The sequence below is a fragment of the Engraulis encrasicolus genome, chromosome 2, assembly GCF_034702125.1.
Source record: "Engraulis encrasicolus isolate BLACKSEA-1 chromosome 2, IST_EnEncr_1.0, whole genome shotgun sequence".
Classification (NCBI taxonomy): Eukaryota; Metazoa; Chordata; class Actinopteri; order Clupeiformes; family Engraulidae; genus Engraulis; species Engraulis encrasicolus.
In genome coordinates this window covers 54,062,736-54,080,240 of record NC_085858.1, presented here as the reverse complement: position 1 = coordinate 54,080,240, position 17,505 = coordinate 54,062,736, and the positions used below count along the sequence as shown (strand labels likewise).

Sequence of the window (17,505 nt, the reverse complement as noted above, 5' to 3'; positions counted from 1 at the left end):
ACGGGTCATCCCTATGTTCCACGGGCCATAGGCTATGTTCCCCGCAACCGGGGAACTAATGACCCTTATTTCAAAAAAGGGTTCTATTCTCCGCTGCTTCCAAGTAGACTGCTGCCGTATGGCAAAGCGCAGTTTGTTGTTGCACCTGTGATAGGTTAGGTTTAGGGATAGTTGGTTGGGTCAGGGCACAAATGTAGGCCTACAACTCAGATACATTGCATTACTGACTGGTTAAGTTTAGGGATGGTTTTGGGAAGGGTTAGATAGCAATGTGGGAAACTTAGAACCCTTTTTTCAAAGGGCCCTAAGTTCCTCTGTCCCATGCAAAGACCGGGGAGCATAGGTACGCTGCAGTTCAACAAGTCGCCTACCTACATTTTGCGAGCGTAGGCCTACCACCAGTTCAATAGCATACACAATAACTGAAAACATTTCACCGGGAAATTGGTGAAGCTCATAGGCTATTGAATAGGCAAGGCACATATGCACATAAGTCCTTCGAACCACAGGCCCCTCAACACAGTCTGATTCTCAATAGCCTACACGAGGTGGTGAGGACAGAGGGGTGAGGTGGTGTCAGAGAATCGAGAGAGTGGTACTTGATTATCCATCCACTCTTGTTTTTTTTCTTTGATTCCATAGGATAGGAGGGGCAAGAACGGAGTAAACAAGGAAGTGAGGACTAGGGCTGGGTATCGCAGCCATGTTCCTGTATCGATTCGATTTCGATTCTTAGGGCTTTGAATCGATTAATCACGATTCGATTCGATTCGATTCATTCCGAATCGATTCAATCCGTTCCCTTCTTGGTGCCAGGATTTCCCCCAAAAGATGCTGTTGCCTATTTTTATACAAAAATGTCAAAGGGCTGTGACTTGGCAGTGTTAACAGATTGCTAATTTGTAATAAGTAGGCCTAGGCCTAATTGCCTAATACCTACTGGGTATTTTCCATAGACCTAAATTAAACAAAAAGAACAAAAAGAAAAAGAACCAAAAAATCGATTTTGTGCCCTGTGAATCGATTATGTGAATTTCGATTCGATTCGATCGATTATCGATTAACTCGATTATTTTACCCAGCCCTAGTGAGGACGGATGAACTTAGCAGTGCAATATACACATAGGCTGTATATTGACCCTTTAGAAATTACGCCGTCACTAGCTGCGTGTGCATTGTTGGCTCAAACACACAAACACAAACAGCCAATGCAGACCAGAGAGAAGACCTGCCGTCCTGAAGCGTGTAGGCTACAGTTGTAAAAATATATATATAGAGAGAGATCCTAAAAGTACTTGTTATGCTACTCCAAGAGGGAATAGGCTGTTGTTTCTGAAGCAGAAGATGTTTGTGGTTACAAGAAATTAAAAGAACTTAAATGTATTGACCCTGCCGTTGCTTAACCTGTAGGGCTCTGCACTGCTGCTACGCGGGCGACCCGGGTTCGATTCCCGACACAAGGTCATTTCCTCATCCTCCCCCATCTCTCTCTGCCATTCATTTCCTGTCCCTTTCTTCACAGTCCTGTCCAAATAAAGCTGAAAAAAACCCTTTTTTTCAAAAAAAGAAATCAAACGTATTGACTGGACTAAGGACACCATCAGGAATGCCGTGTCTGTGGTGCCCACTTCAAATCTGAAGTTATCGTGACCATCTATTTTCTTATTTCAGAAAAAAACACCTGGCTAGTTTCCTTACAAATGTGCGGTAGGCTACATGGCCGACTCTGCTCCAACAATGCGCGCACAGCCCGATTACGTCACATCTGTGTACAAACAGTAAAGGTGTCTGTATATGGGTAGGTCTGGATCTTGGGACAAGAACTTGCATGGGGAGTCAATAACTTCACTGAAATCCCACTAAATGGGTTACAATATGGAGCACTGATTCTTGAGAATGAAGTATATTATCACAGACCAAGGTCTTGGCTATACAGCAATGTAGGCCTATTTGAAAAACATCCCTATATTTTACTTTTTTCATTAAAGGTGCACTGTGTAACTTAGCCATTTCTTTCCAGAATTCATACTGCCCATTCACAAATCTTTTTCACAAATAGGCCTACCATCGCCATCAAATTCGAAGTATTTATAATTACTGGGAAAATTGCACTTTTCATACCAGCATTTCCATAAATTAAATCCAAAGTAACCAAAGTAGGCAACAGTAAGTTTTGCAGCTAAAAATATCCATGGAATTTCAAAATTGTGGACATCGAGAAGATCCACTTTTTATGTATGAAAAGTGTCATTTTTCCAGCTATGATGACTGCTTAGAAATCGATGGTGGTGGAAAATACTCAAATACTCATAAAAAAGATATATTTATGAAAGGACAGCATACATTGTGCAAGTAAACAGCTAAACATGACAGTATTTATTCTACCTTTAAATGCTCTGCATGTTTTTTTTTGTCAGGTGCTCTGACTGCAGTCTGTGTCTGATCCACTAGGTGGAGGTCATTCCTTTGACTACTAAACCATGTCATGTGAACCCATTTCGCTTCCAATGACAAGCAAATGGTTTACATAAATGTTTCAATAATAACAATTTAACTAAAATGAAAAAAATAACCCTGGCTGAAGCCAGACATCATCATCATTCGCCGAAAATGTTCTGAAACCTATATATTTTATATATAGTTTTAAACTGTATGTACAATTTTCTTCATTAAAATCTCTTTTTATTTGCTCATTTGTTTTGTTTTTGGATGGTATGGGGGTTGGGGCTTTGCCAGATCTGTGCGTCTGCATGTCTCTCAGTCTGTCTGTGTCCTATTCATTCACAGGCTATTGTGGTTCCATCCTTTCCCCCATTCCCACTGCCCCCTTTTCCGCTGAGCTGCCATGTGGCTAAAAGGGAGACGATGACCTCACTCCCTCACCCAGGTTGAGTCTTTACTTTACCATGCAGCACAGTGGCCAGCCGGACAGCCCTGTACGAGGAGAACAAGTGGAACTAAGCACAGCAAAGGAAGCGTGAGCTGGTAATCTAGCTTACAGTGCATTTCCCGGTGGGCCGGCAGCCCTCACAGGCTAATGCTGTTACGTTTCTTTGGGGTTTTTTTGGAAGAGACTGGCCCACAATTTAAAAGGGGCCGCTCAAAAATGCCCTGTCCTATTTGTGGTCAAAGTCCAGCCCTGGACCAGAGAGATGGGCGGCGATGGCGGCGGTGATTAGATGCACAATCACCAGCCGCCCGTGGTGGTGGTGACAGAGCAGGCAGGAGCCAGCAGGGTTGGACTGGGGGAGAAAAAGGTCCAGGCACTTTTGTCTTAAACGGGCCCCTCATAATTAGCGGCACAGAACTGACTCGCCGGTGGGCCCCGCATCCTCGTTGGCCCCTATTTTCAGAAATGTAAAAAAAATAATAAAAAAATTCACATTTCTGAAAATAGGGGACCACAAAGGTGCGGGGCCCACCAGGAAATGCCCGCCATGCCAGATGGCCAGTCCAGCCCGGGGAGCCAGCACAAGAGCACTGGGGGGGGGGAGTGGAGCAGAGTGGACACCGCACCAACTGCTGGTGATGTCAGCAAGCGCTTGGAGCCACCAAATGTCAACACATGTGCCAAGAAAAGACACACGATCTTCACTGTATTTCCAGCAGAGTATATTTCCAGCAGAAAGGCCATCGGGATAAAGAGTGTCATGCTCCTATCATGATTCTGAAAAGGTGAAAGGTGGGGAGCAAACAAATAATTGGTGAGTGGCTATGTGATACCTTTTACAGCACCAAAGGCTATAGGGAAAACAGGAGAGGAGAGTGGAGGAGGGCCCATAGATAGTTACAGTATACGGGTCCCAGAAGCACAATAGATCAATTTACATTTACCTTAAATAACTCCTGACATCTTTTGAAACAACTGTGAGAGAGGCCTGTGGGGGTGGGTCGGCTTCATCCTGAGGATTTAGCCGCTGGTGCCATGTGCTGGTGTCATTTCATCCGTCACTTTCAACACAGAGACATTATAGCCAGCCTGGCGCTGTCATTATCAACTCATGTAACCAACGGGACAATCAGATAGTGACATGCTTTGTTTTGTCCCCATCACACACAACAACTCTCTCCACCCTGTCTCTTCTGTTTTCTCTCTCTCTCTCTCTCTCTCTCTCTCTCTCTCTCTCTCTCTCTCTCTCACACACACACACACACACACACATGCACGCTCAGAGACACAAAGGGACATATGGACACATACACACATGAACACGTACAGTACAGTGTACAGGTCTGGCATTCACTGTGACATATCAGACACCAACAAGAACCCAGTTTGGACTTTGAGTTTTCAGCCAGGAACAATTAGTCATATTTGTTTGGTTCCCTCTATGTCAACTAATATTGATCATTAGAAGTTCACTTGTGTTGTACCATTCAAAAGTCTAATATATAGTAAATGACCAATCCGAATATTTTACAGGTTTTGAACTGATAAAAAAGGCTGTAAGGTGCCGTTATTCAAATGCATGTCTTTGGATTGTAACTCCTTATGATTCCGGCCATATGTCTCAAGTCTTAATGACAGAGTTATTTTGACTGCCATTGCATTCTGCAATGACATTTAAGTTAACCAAACAATATTGAAAGATGATGGAAAACTTTCCTTCTCTAAATTTCTGAAACCGTTTACTAATCAACTACATCAGCTGTCTGTAACACCAGAAAGACTTACAGTAACTTACACACACACACACACACACACACACACACACACACACACACACACACTTTTAAATGAATTTCATAAAAGACTTGCATATGTGATGAACTTTAAGCTCTTCTTGTTATTTTCCCCATTTTATTCATATTCACATATCGTAGTTTCCTATGACATGGAAGGTGACAGGTAGAATGGAATGGAAAGGAATTTAGGACAGCAGCATAACAATTTCATAGGCATATTGTATGCCAATTTTCTATAGGAATGTTAATTTCTATTGTGTTATTTGTCTTAATGTTTAATTATTGATATTTATATATAGCCTATACTATTTATAGCCTATATTATTATTGTTCGTTCACTGTTTAGACGTTTTTTCTTGTCATTTCCATGTTTGAATTTCCTAAAGGTACCATGAAGTGAAGAATGTGACGGAAAGTGCCAGATATGGGAAAGACCCCGCACACCGCACAACAGCTGACAGAACGGAACTGGAGATTATTTCCTGATCTCTAAATCCAACAGGTAGGGCTAGGTATAAAGAGCACGAGATGCCAACAGGTAGGCAAAACTCGTCTTCTTCTGCGCTTTGCATCCAAAGCAGGTGGGATGTGTGGGGAGGGCTTCGCACAGCAGGGAGAGCCATGATGAATCCATGATGACTCCGGGAGTGACGCGGGCCGCAGAGGCCTCGCCCCCCGCGGGACCGCGCCTGCTGTAGGGGTGAAGCTTGTGCATGGTTCCTTAAAAAGCTTTGCTGGACCTCTCTGTACAGACTCTCCAGCGGACAGACAGCGAGATGAAGAGCAGCGCCGATCCGTCATCATGTGCACCGGGCTCCGACGGACCGCCTGCCTGTTGCGCCTCACCGCAATCTGCGTCCTTCTCTCCCACACGGCCGCCTACTTCGGGTCAGCCTCTCTGTTCATGATTATCCACGTGAATGACAAAGTCATGTCCGTTCCATGCTCTGACAGATGGGCTGTTATAGTGCCAGGGATGGTTGCCGTAAATTACTATTTTACTTGCCACACTGTTTGAAGCATGTGAAGTGGTGTTTTGGTGATTTTACGCATCTGGGTACCCGTGCGTAATTGCGTGCGCAATGGGGAAAATGTGTGTTCATGGTTATTTAAATTAGTGTTCGTGGATCTGTCGTGGTTATTTACAGTTGACAGAAGATGTATAACATAATTTATCGTCTCTTAGTATCTGTTTCACGAATGCTAATGTAAAAGTTTCAGTGGACTCAAGGGTATCAAACAGGTGTCTACCGCCGCTCTATTTGTCTTTACGCAGCACTGACCTCGCCACTGTGTGCCTATTCTATTAATACTAATTATTGTGCATTACATCGGTTGATTTGGCATTGGCTGTGGTGAAGGCTAATCTTAGTTAAAGTACTTTGAGGGGAAGCCCGAACGCTCTTCCTCGCTACAACCAGATGTCTTCCTTCGGCCGTGATGTTTTGGTTTGGCACTGTCCCAGAGCGCGGCTTTACCATGGTCATTAAACAGTACCAGGCTCATGAGCAGGAATTCTCTTAACATTACAATTCTTTAACAAGCTGTTTAAGGTCCGTCCTTGTCAGGATAACCTACCAGTATTTTTCAATTGTGCATCATGTGTATGTATTCACATATTCAAAACAATAGTAGCAATAGCCTATCTAGAATCAATATCTAGAATCAGTTGTCATAATATTTGGTTTGATTCTGGTTGTATACTGACATTTAATGTTTTCACTCTGACTGTGTCCTCTAAAACTACCTTGAAACATCCCAAACGGAATTGATTAGGCTACCTCACAGGAAAATTATAAACATAATATAAACCTGTTCCTCCGTCTTTTCTTTTCCAGACTGACCGGCCGGGAGCCTCTGGTCTTTTTGCCCGGTCCCTTCTCCAATGAATCTCCATCGGGCAAAGCGCACCTGAAACAATGCGAGCAGCTAAGCTTGACCCGCCGACAGAAGCGCTTGTGTCGCCGGGAACCCGGGCTGGCTGAGACGCTGAGAGAGTCAGTTCGGCTCAGCCTCATGGAGTGTCGGTACCAGTTCCGAAATGAACGATGGAACTGTAGCATGGATGGCCGCGGCAGTCTCCTAAAAAGAAGTAAGAATAAACACGAATCATGAATGAAAAGTTGCTACGGCCGTGAGGACTTAAAGAACAGGTCTAGTTAATAATTAATTAGCCTACATCCAGCCTACTGGTGTAAGCTAAACCTTGAGACGTTCACTCGTTATTCAGAAATAGCCGCCAGCTTGAATAGTGATTAGTTTAGTCAACCCTAAGTATTTCTTACATCTTTTATGTGCCCAGTTCTTGGTTCTGGGAACCTTAAAGCCATGTGCAGGTCAGCATGCCGGTAATGAGGGACTTGGGAAGGCAGGAATCCCTGTGTGGTGGGGCCTAGCTGGGCCACGGGAGATATTTTTATCTCGCGGAAGAGCGCCCAGTTCTCAGAGGAAAAGGGCGGCGTGATTGCTAGCTTTCATCTGAGAAAAATCCCTTCCTAGTCAAAATAGTAATTAATTGGATCAAAATACACCCCAGTGACGGCTCTGGGCTGAGCAAACAACGACTTAAAACTCTCCGAGTGAGGTCGTAGTGGGGATTATGGTTAATTCCTTGTGAAATAAGGCACTTAACATTTAATTGAAAAACTAGCAGTACATGTGCTGAAAAAATAATTTATATAACAGCAGCAACCACTGTGACCAGTGGGCCTATATATTTTTAAGTAGCCTACAAGTTTTTGTCCCATAGCCTACCCAACGCCTAGTTTATAGAATATATTACACATTATGTGTCCGTTTTATTTTTATTGATACTTGCACAATATTTAATGATGATAATGAAGGTGTGGAAAGACACCTAAGGGAAAAGTTAATCTGTATTATGTTTCAAAGGTTTCAAAGAGACAGCCTTCCTCTTGGCCGTGTCTTCGGCAGCGTTATCGCACGCGCTGGCAAAAGCCTGCAGCTCTGGGCGCATGGAGCGCTGCACGTGCGACGACTCGCCCGGCCTGCAGCATCGCGAGGCCTGGCAGTGGGGAGTCTGTGGTGATAATCTGAAGTACAGCACAAAGTTCCTCAAAAAGTTCCTGGGCCAGAAACGTGTCAACAAGGACTTGAGGGCCCACATCGATTTCCATAACATCAATGTGGGAGTTCGGGTAGGTCCATTTTCATATGATCAATTTACCTCTTTCCCCATGCCTTTGACTCTTCTTGTATTCTTTCATGCCCTCGCATACGACCTACACAATGTGTACACCCACAAAGGTAGACAAAACAGGATGTTCTTAAAGCTGGAATCAGTCTCATGGTGCTTAATGCTGAACATGGTTCTCCACGGGTGTTCTCTGGTACCCTTAGTCTCAGTCGCCATGGCAGGGGAAATGGGGTTGTCTGAAGCCCAGAGGGGCAGATCTTTGCCTGGGCTGAGTCGGGCAGGCGAGAGGCAGATCTGTGGAGCCAGGTGCCCCCCACCTCCACCTCCACCCCCCTTGGTCTCTCAGCCCAGGCGTGACAGCGCTTGCCGGTGGGGGCCCACTGTAAATTAGAGGTCTCCCTTTTTGAGCGATTATAAAGCCTCTGTAATATAGTAGCATTTTTTCCGCATTCTGTATACCCTCCACATGCCACCGCCACAGCCACTGCACCACTCAGGGAAATCATAAATCCTCATAACAGCACGGTAACCAGGAGACAGCCAGCCAGCCCCAGGCTGTCCTCTCAGAGAGAGAGAGAGAGAGAGAGAGAGAGAGAGAGAGAGAGAGAGAGACTGTGATACAGAGAGGAAGAAGGAGACATAGAGAGAAAGACGAGAGGAGCGATGGGGAGACAAACTGGGACAGATAGAAAATAATACAGAGACGTGGAGGAAAAGTGACAGTGATAGACACACACACACACACACACACACACACTCAGACTCAGAAAAACTGGAATCAGCAGAGAGAAAGTCAGAACGAGTGTAAGACAGAGCGGAAAAGAAAAGATGAACGTTGAACTGCTTCCTCTTGATCTCTGTGGGATCCTGTATGTAGTTGTAGTGCTGCTCATCACCTAGGGCCAAAGTGAGAAGAAAAACAAGTCAAAGGAGTGAAATGTTTTCCCGGCATCCCTGTAGCTCTTCTCCTCTCTCCCCACCCCCTTTCACTCCTCTCCTCTCCTCCTCTCCCCACCTCATTCCCTCCCCTCCATAGCTCTCCTCTCATCTCCTCTCCTCTCCTCTCTTACCCTCCTTCCCTCAGTGCATGTCTTCCCACCCCACATTTCTCTCCCCTCTCCTCCTCTTAGCTCTTCTCTCCACCTCCACCTCCCCACCCCACCCCACCTACACCTACACCTACACCTCCCTCTCCCTCTCCCTCTCCCTCTCCCTCTCCTGTCCTCTCCGCCCCTCCTCCCTTGCTATCTTCACCCGTCTACCTGTCTCTCAAGCAGGCCTGGGGGGCTCATACCTGTATGGGGCAGGACTGAGCAGAGGCAGAGTGAGTGCCGCCACTGCCGCTACACCACCACCACCACCACTCTGCCTCTGGGAGCCCCCGTCACCCCTTGTCAGCTCCATCATGACCTTCTTCTTCTTCTTCTTCTTCTTCTTCTTTCCTTCTTATTTTCTCCCTAGTCTTTCACTAGCTTCTTCTTCTTCTTCTTCTTCTTCTTCTTCTTCTTCTTCTTCTTCTTCTTCTTCTTCTTCTTCTTCTTCTTCTTCTTCTTCTTCTTCTTTTTCTTCCTCTTCTTTCTTTCTTTCTCTCTTTTGTATTATCTTTCTTTCTTTCTTACTTACTTTCGGTCTCTCATTGACTTTTATTCTATGTTTATTTGAACTTCTGTTTATGCCACTTTCCTTCTCTCTTTCTTTTCTCTTGTTTCTTCTCGCTTGCTCCCTGCCTCTGTTTCTCTCTCCCCTTGTTACCTTTCTCTTTTTCTCTCCCCATCTCTCTCTTTCCCTAACCCTCATGTTTCTCCTCATCCCCATCCCGTTCTCCGTTTCTCCTCTCTCCCATTCCCTCTACTGTATATACATCTGCCTTCTTTTTCTCTCTGTACCCATTCTCTGTACGCGTGTCTGTCTCTACTGGTCTTATAGCCAAGGTCCACCACCCTGGGTTAACCTTTGACCAAGAGGCTCCCACCCCAACCCGCCTGCCACCCCTCACCGTCTCCTCGGCTGGGAGAAACACTTATCGCCATTTTCCATATGAGTAGACAGCGGCCAGAGGGCAGAGAGGACACCATGAGAGCACAGTGCTGTGGAAATATAGTCAGTCAGGCAGGCGCTCAGGCAGGCAGGCACTCAGGCAGGCAGGCAGACGTTCAGTCAATCACTGAGTGTGGAAGAGTAGAAAAGCTGTTCAAAGCAGGGGTGCGTTTCTTGAAACCATATTTGCTAACTTTATTAGCTACTTTGTTGTTTGCAATGCAATTTCCCATTGGCAACTACCCAAGTTGCTAACTGGCTAACAACTACGCTTTCAAGAAATGCACCCCAGTAGACTAGCAGCATAGACAGTATAGGGAACAGGAAAAAAGTTGGGCTGGAAAAGACAGGTAGGCTGCGTGGCTGAGGAGAAAGGAAGAAAGCAGGGGATTGAAAGACAGTGAGATGGGGTGATGGGAAGAAGGGAGCAGAGGGGGGGGGGGTTCTGCCGAGCTGACGAGAGGGAGAGATCCGCCGGACTCGTCTGAACAGATAGAGCGTGGATCCCCAGGCAGTGTTGGGGGGTCAGGGGGGCATGAAATACGGCAGATTGGGCGTCCTTCTCCACCCTGCCATCCATCACACTAACGACATACACCTCAGACACACACGCACACAGGCACGCACACACACACGCACACACACACACACTTACCAATAGCTTGCGGTTTAAAGTGCATCCAAAGACCTACTACACACACACACACACATACACACACACACACACACATACACACACACACTCAGACACCACAGGAAATGTGTTCACCGAGTCCTGATCGGCACCTAAGATAAGACTAGTGTTAATGAATCAGGGTGATGAGAAACTGACATGCCACCCCCACCAACCCCCCCCCCCCCCCCCTCCATTTATCCTTTCTTCTCTCTCGTTCTTTTTGCCCTTCTCCATACCTTTCATTCCCCCTTTCCTGATTATCAATCCCTCATTTTTTTCTCATATACTCACTTTTCTTTCTTAACTTCCTGAAATAATACATTTCTACTGATTGTATTTCTCTTCTTGAAGTGTCCACTTTATGCATTTATTGGTTTGCACTTTGACCCCTGAACCCTGACCTTTGTCTGAAAAACAACAAAATGAGGAAATTATAATGAAAGCACTGTGGTAGTCATTATTTCTAACCATCCCTTGCGGGCAACTTACAACTAGAAGTGCTACCTGGTGCTCGCTGGGCATCACATCGGTGACCCTAAAGTTTACCCTTTGACCCTGACCTTGACCTTTGACCTTCCCTCCTCCGTTGTTGGTGCAGGCGGTGAAGAGCGGCCTGAAGACCACCTGCAAGTGCCACGGCGTGTCGGGCTCCTGCGCGGTGCGCACCTGCTGGAAGCAGCTGTCCCCCTTCCACGACACGGGTCGCCTGCTCAAGTACCGCTACGACACGGCCGTGCGCGTGCTCAGCCTCACCAACGCCGCTACCGCCGAGGTGGAGCTCGCCGGCGGGCCCCCCTCCCGGAAGTACTCCTCCTCCTCCTCCTCCTCCTCCCTGTACTCCTCCTCTTCTTACTCCTCCTCCTCATCCTACATCTCCTCCCTGGGCTCCTCCAACATTGCTGGAGCCTCCTTCTCCGCGTCCCAATCCTCCCCCTCCAACTCCAACTCCAACACTGCGTCCTCCTCATCCTCCTCATCTACCTCCTCCTCCTCCTCCTCCTCCTCCCTCTCCTCCTCCTCCTCTTCCTCCGCGGTGGTGACCCCCAGGGCCCGTCCCACCGACCTGGTCTACCTGGAGGAGTCGCCCAGCTTCTGCCGGCCGTCGCGCTACTCGCCGGGTACGGCGGGCCGACCCTGCGCCAAGGACACCAGCTGCAGCAGCCTGTGCTGTGGGCGTGGCTACAACACGGCGCTAAGGCTCACCACCCTCTCCTGCCACTGCCAGGTGCGCTGGTGCTGCCATGTGGAGTGCCAGACCTGCCTGCGGGAGGAGGAGGTGTACACCTGCAAGAAACACTGACGGAGGAGGAGGAAAGGGAGGAGGAGGAGTATTTGAACACCCCTACGAGAAACACTGAGAGAGGAGGTGGAGGAGGCATCAGGAGAAAGGAGTACACATTCAAAAAAAACACTGCGAGAGAGGGGGTGGTGGTGAGAGGAGCAGGGGTAAGGAGGTGTGCACCTGTAAGAAACACTGACTGAGAGAGGAGGAGATGGTGGAGGTGGACATACCTGGAGAGGTAAAGGTGTACACCTGCAAGAAACATTTTTTTTTAAAAGGAGGCGGAGGAAGAGATGGATGGATCGAGGTGTACATCTACCAAAAACACTGAAAAAGGTGGCGAGAGGACATGCGAGGAGGAATGGAGGTTTCCACACCTGGAAACAAAAACAATAAAAAACATTAAAGAGCGGAGAACACGGACACGCGTGAGGAGATGTAGGCACCTGCAAACATAAAAAATACTGAAAGACAAAATCTGAGGGACCAAAATGATGGGAGGTGGGTAAGATAATCAAGAGATGTTGAGTTGACATTTAAAAGAACAAAAGACGAAACAACAAGAACAAGCGATACAGAAAGACAGACAGAAAGAAAGAAAGACATACAGAAGGCAGGAAGGAAGGGAAAGACCCCGAAACGTACGTGAGTCAGTCAGTGTGTAGCGAGAAAAACGGTGAAAGGTGGGGCTGGGAAAGGAAGGGATGCCATGAAAGACAGATAGGGAGGGAGAATGAAAGGAAAGAGTAGAGATAGGAGCGGGGGGAAAGAATAAGACAATAGAGGACAGACCACTCCGACTGCCAGTGGCTCTCGCCTGGGAGAGGCTGGCAGACCCCAGACAGGCACCACCAGACACAATGGCTTAATATGACCAGCGATGTCTCTTTGTTGCTGCTCGTCCCCCTTACCCCCACTCCCCAGGCTCCATGTACTGTACATAGACACACTGCCCTTTCTCTCTCTCTCTCTCTCTCTCTCTCTCTCTCTCTCTCTCTCTCTCTCTCTCTCTCTCTCTCTCTCTCTCTCTCTCTGTCTCTCTCTCTTAACGTCACAGATCAGGACAGAGGCTGGGGGAGACAGAGAGAGAACTTCTGGGTTTGTTTTAGGTCACCGTGGAAACATAAACACGGCCTGCTCATTATGTGTAAGCCCTGGGGGGAGGTTGGGCTGGGGAGTCGAGGGGGTGTGTGGGGGGGTGGTGTTGATGGGGAGTGTTGTGGGGTGCTCCTGTGAACACAGGCCACATCTGCTTCATCCAGGACCAGATGAAGAGGTCTGATTGGACGCCGGCCACGGCCACAGGAAGCGTGTTATTGGACAGCTCCTTTATCCTTACTGAGAACTGTAGACCGTGGAGATCCCCTATTGAACTGCGTATTGTCAGGGCTGGATTAATGCACAGGCTGGATATGGCTGCAGCATAGGGTCCCCCACCTGCCAGGGGGGCCCCTGATTGGACAAAGTGGGGGCAAAAATCAATAATTGTAGAATTGTGACAAGATGCAGAATTTATCAATTGGTCCGCTGGTGAGTCTGAGTTTTCAATCTTGTTAATACTCATTCCTGGCTTGGACTTCTGATGTCTTCCACTTATTTATTTTTTATTGCAGAATTTGTCTTCTGCGGGGGCCTACAGCAACCTATAGGCTAGAGGCCCCATATCGTCTTAATCCGGCCCTGCGTACTATACTGTATGGTGGGAGGAGCAGAGGGGACTCGTGAGGCTTATTGTCCTTGGACATCCCCCAGGAAACTGTGGCTGCATTGAAATTGGGTTAATGTATGTGTAGAGATGCAGAGGTCTCTCTGTCTGTCTGCGTGCCTGCACAATTGGCCTTTTTCGTGTGACGTCAGAAAACTTTGACGCAACACATTCAAACCGAAACTCTCTCTTCCTGTCTCATCCTCCTCCTCCTACCTGTGAGCACACATGGCACCAGTTACCTGTTCTCAATTCAGAATTAAAGTCAGCGTTATTGGCCACACTCACATGCATGTAACCAATAAAGCTGGGGTGCGTTTTGCGACAACATTGTTGCTAACTAAAGCCGGGCATACACTGTGCGATATTTTCACTCGTGGGTCTTAAGCTTCTGCTCACACTGCACGATGGAATTTCACTGGAATTACACGAGCCGACAGTTGGATGCGAGCGAAATGCTTCCACCGTACGACGCGACAGGCATGTTTCCCCGGTCTGCAGAGGAGGGAACATGCGCACCTGAGGTGGAGATGAGGTCGCGCTCAACAGCGAATCGCACGGCCCTATTAATTTGTGCATGTGAAGTGTCAAATCGGGTCGTAGCACTGCTTTAACTGTGCGATTTACGCACGAGCCACGACCAGAATTTCAAACCGTTTTGATTTTCTTGCGACCCTGCGATTGCACGATCGTGAGGCGAAATCGCTTGTCGTTACCCCATGTACACTGCACGATGCGAGACTCACGATTGACCTGCGATTGAGCAAGAAATCGGCCCGACTCTCAAAAAGTCGTGCGAGTGCCAAATCGGGGCAAAATCGGGGCAAAAGTCGCACACTGTAAGCCCAGCTTAAGTTAGCAACTTACTTGGTTGCAACTCGGTTTCCCATTGGAAACCTAGTTGATAACTGGTTAATAACAATGCTTTCGAGAAAAGGGGCCCTGATTCAGTCTGATCACCAGTGTATCTTTGAAAGAGTCTCAAGCACTTACTTTAGTACTGTACATGCCATCTGCCCTTTTTTATGAGCATACCTATGTCATAATTTGTTTTTATAAAAAAAGCACATATGCAACATCAGAGAGGCCAAGAGTTTGTCTGTCTGCTGTATATTTTATATACATATGTATATATATATATATTGTAAAAGTATGCATCCAAGTACCGTATGATTTTTTTTTATATCCGACTAGGTGATTTGTTGTAAATATATGTCAAGCCGCCATAGTTTTAAATATCTGTTTATGAGAAAAGATGAAACGAGTTAGCTGAGGCTTAACCAAAGCGGGACGCACCAAGTAGAGATGTGTGTTCTCAATGGGACGCACCAAGTAGAGATGTGTGTTCTCAATGGGATAAACTTTGTGTTACAGAGCGATATGAGTGTCCTTCTGTTCCCTGTGCCTGCTGTGTATCTGTTCAACTGTGTGTGTGTGTGTGTGTGTGTGTGTGTGTGTGTGTGTGTGTGTGTGTGTGTGTGTGTGTGTGTGTGTGTGTGTGTGTCTTCTTCCTCTCCCAGTGCCCGTGTGAGGGTGACTTTGTGTGTGTGTGTGTGTGTGTGTGTGTGTGTGTGTGTGTGTGTGTGTGTGTGTGTGTGTGTGTGTGTGTGTGTGTGTGTGTGTGTTACTCTATCACTTTTATGTTTTGTTTTGTTTTTGTAATCGGTTCCCACATTTTTTGTTTCCCAGAAGTGCTCTATCTCCTCCCTCCCCTACACACACACACACACACACACACACACACACACACACACACACACACACACACACACACACACCATGGTCCAGATGCGCCTGGATTGCTGTTGTGTCTGGAAAGCCTTATTACCAATCAGAGAAAATGGAAGCACTCATTCTCTGCAAAACTTTCATTCCTGTCTCATGGGTCAAGTGTTAGGCGATTCCCTGTGTGTGTGTGTGTCTGTGTGTGTGTGTGTGTGTGTGTGTGTGTGTGTGTGTGTGTGTGTGTGTGTGTGTGCGTGTGCGTGTGCGTGTGTGTGGGTGCACGCGCGCGTGTGGGCACATAAATGTAATGCATATTTTAAAGCACTGAAAATAGCAAGAAAAAAAATCATAAACCAAAGCATGTTATTTGTGTGCAAACATTGATAATAATAGAACATTATGAGCATCATGAACGGAGACTCTGACGGCGTTCTGCTTAAAAACTATCCCTGCCAGCCGTGTGCAGATGAAAACCCCTTTCTGTGGTGCAGTACGTACGCACATGACATGACGCAAAGCCAGAGAAGGGGAGTTGGTGGGGAGGAGAGCAGTAAAATGACCCACATCCATCACCGAGCGGGATCAAACGGAAAGCACTTTGTGTCCCCATGCATGTCACGCAGGTCCCAGCAGAGGCGACTCTAGGTTCAGCTGGGGCCCCAAGCGAAAAGTAAAAGTAGTGGACATTTGAAAAAGAAATTTGCCATTACTGTAGATGTTGTTCACCATCCAGGGGCTTGGGGGCCCAGAGCGGCTGCCTGCCTAGCCTGGTGACAAGATGCACCTCTGGGTCCTAGCGTAAGAGCACAGGGCCTTAAACCAAACCCATGGTTGCCTGCCACTGGCTCTGGTTGATTCTGGCCTGGCCTGGTCTGTCTGTAGGGCTGGCGTGGTTGGTGTCGTCTTGTCAATGTGAGCTACCTGTTGAACTGAACTACCAAACCCTTACTGCTGCACTCATGGGATAGCCTTTAATTAAAGGTGTATCGTCGGTGTTCGGGCAGTGAAAGTTCTATAGAATTCTGGGCGCCATACAATAACATTTACAATTACAAAAAAATCTTGCATTGTTGTAGAACACATTCTTTTTATAGAATGTTCAAAAACCCACACTCCCACTCCCACACTCCCACCTAGGTTAAGGATAAGTTTTGGGTTTAGTCCAGTAATTCTCAAACTGTGGGCCCTGAAGTCATTCCAAATGGACAACCAACGGTTAGCCTATTTCGTAGCTCATCTTGACGAAGTAGCCCATCTTGACAGAAGACCGACTTGGCTTGCCTTGCTATTGGCCTCCATCTGCAGAGGAACAGCTGCCAAAGAATAGGAGTCATCCACTCATTTCATAGTCAATACGTGCATGCAAATCGATGGTAGGCCAAACAAATTAAACCCCACCCTGCGTTTGTATAGGTGTGTTTGTGTTTGTGTGTGTGTGTGCGTGTGTGTGTGTGTGTGTTTCAGAGAGAGAGAGAGAGAGAGAGAGAGAGAGAGAGAATGGAACCGGTTACTGGTTTTATGTCCGGCCAGCATCATTGGTCATGACATTTGTTGATGGACCCAATATGTTTTTTTTCCTTCATCTCATCATAACTTCCTTATTTGTTGAATCTGTGATGTTTTTTTGTTTCTCTTTCTACCTCACTGGGTCTGGGGCTAACGCCATGTGCACATTGCTCATTCTTCCATATGCTTTCTCTGATGTGCTGGGCCTCTCCTGCCCAACTCCTTTGTGGTTACCATATGATCTTATTTATGAAAAAAAACATATTATAAAAAATGAACAAATAAATAAATACATTTGCTAGAAAAAATAAAGTCGTCTCCCTTCTTTTTTAAATACAGTAATGAGTCAAAGAAAAGGGAAAGAAAAGTGATCAGGACAATGGTATATCTCCTTTTTTAAAGTATTTTGGGGGGCTTTGCAAGCCTTTATTGGTGTCTTTATATGACAGGACAGTGGAGCAGAGACAGGAAGTGATGTGGGGAGAGAGAGATGGGGAAGGTCTGGCAAAGGACCCGGGCCGGGAATCCAACCCAGGTCGGCCAAGAAGTAGACGTGTGCCCTACCACGGTTGGGCCGGTATACAGTATTTCATCATGTTCACAATCCATTCCTTCAACCTCCTAAATGATATACAAGAAATGCTGACCTCCACCAAGTAAGATATTTGATAGAACATTTGACTATGTTATGTTACTGTGTTGCTTTTGTGGAATTACAAACTGGAATGTCA

General features: G+C 46.7%; 1 protein-coding gene across 1 annotated transcript; it reads left to right on the top strand.

Annotated features, from left to right (window-relative positions):
• Positions 1–5,462: 5,462 nt before the first annotated feature.
• On the top strand, positions 5,463–12,445 carry wnt9b (wingless-type MMTV integration site family, member 9B). The gene is made up of 4 exons (XM_063216803.1): positions 5,463–5,574; positions 6,525–6,778; positions 7,579–7,844; positions 11,155–12,445. Exons 1-4 carry the CDS (start codon positions 5,489–5,491, stop codon positions 11,854–11,856), a joined length of 1,308 nt encoding a protein of 435 aa, XP_063072873.1. The 5' UTR covers positions 5,463–5,488; the 3' UTR covers positions 11,857–12,445.
• Positions 12,446–17,505: the final 5,060 nt, after the last annotated feature.

Coding starts and splice junctions, on each gene's coding strand:
- wnt9b (XM_063216803.1), top strand. CDS start 5,489: ATGTGCACCGGGCTCCGACGGACCGCCTGCCTGTTGCGCCTCACCGCA. Junction 5,575..6,524: donor CACACGGCCGCCTACTTCGG/GTCAGCCTCTCT, acceptor TTTCTTTTCCAG/ACTGACCGGCCGGGAGCCTC. Junction 6,779..7,578: donor CGGCAGTCTCCTAAAAAGAA/GTAAGAATAAAC, acceptor TATGTTTCAAAG/GTTTCAAAGAGACAGCCTTC.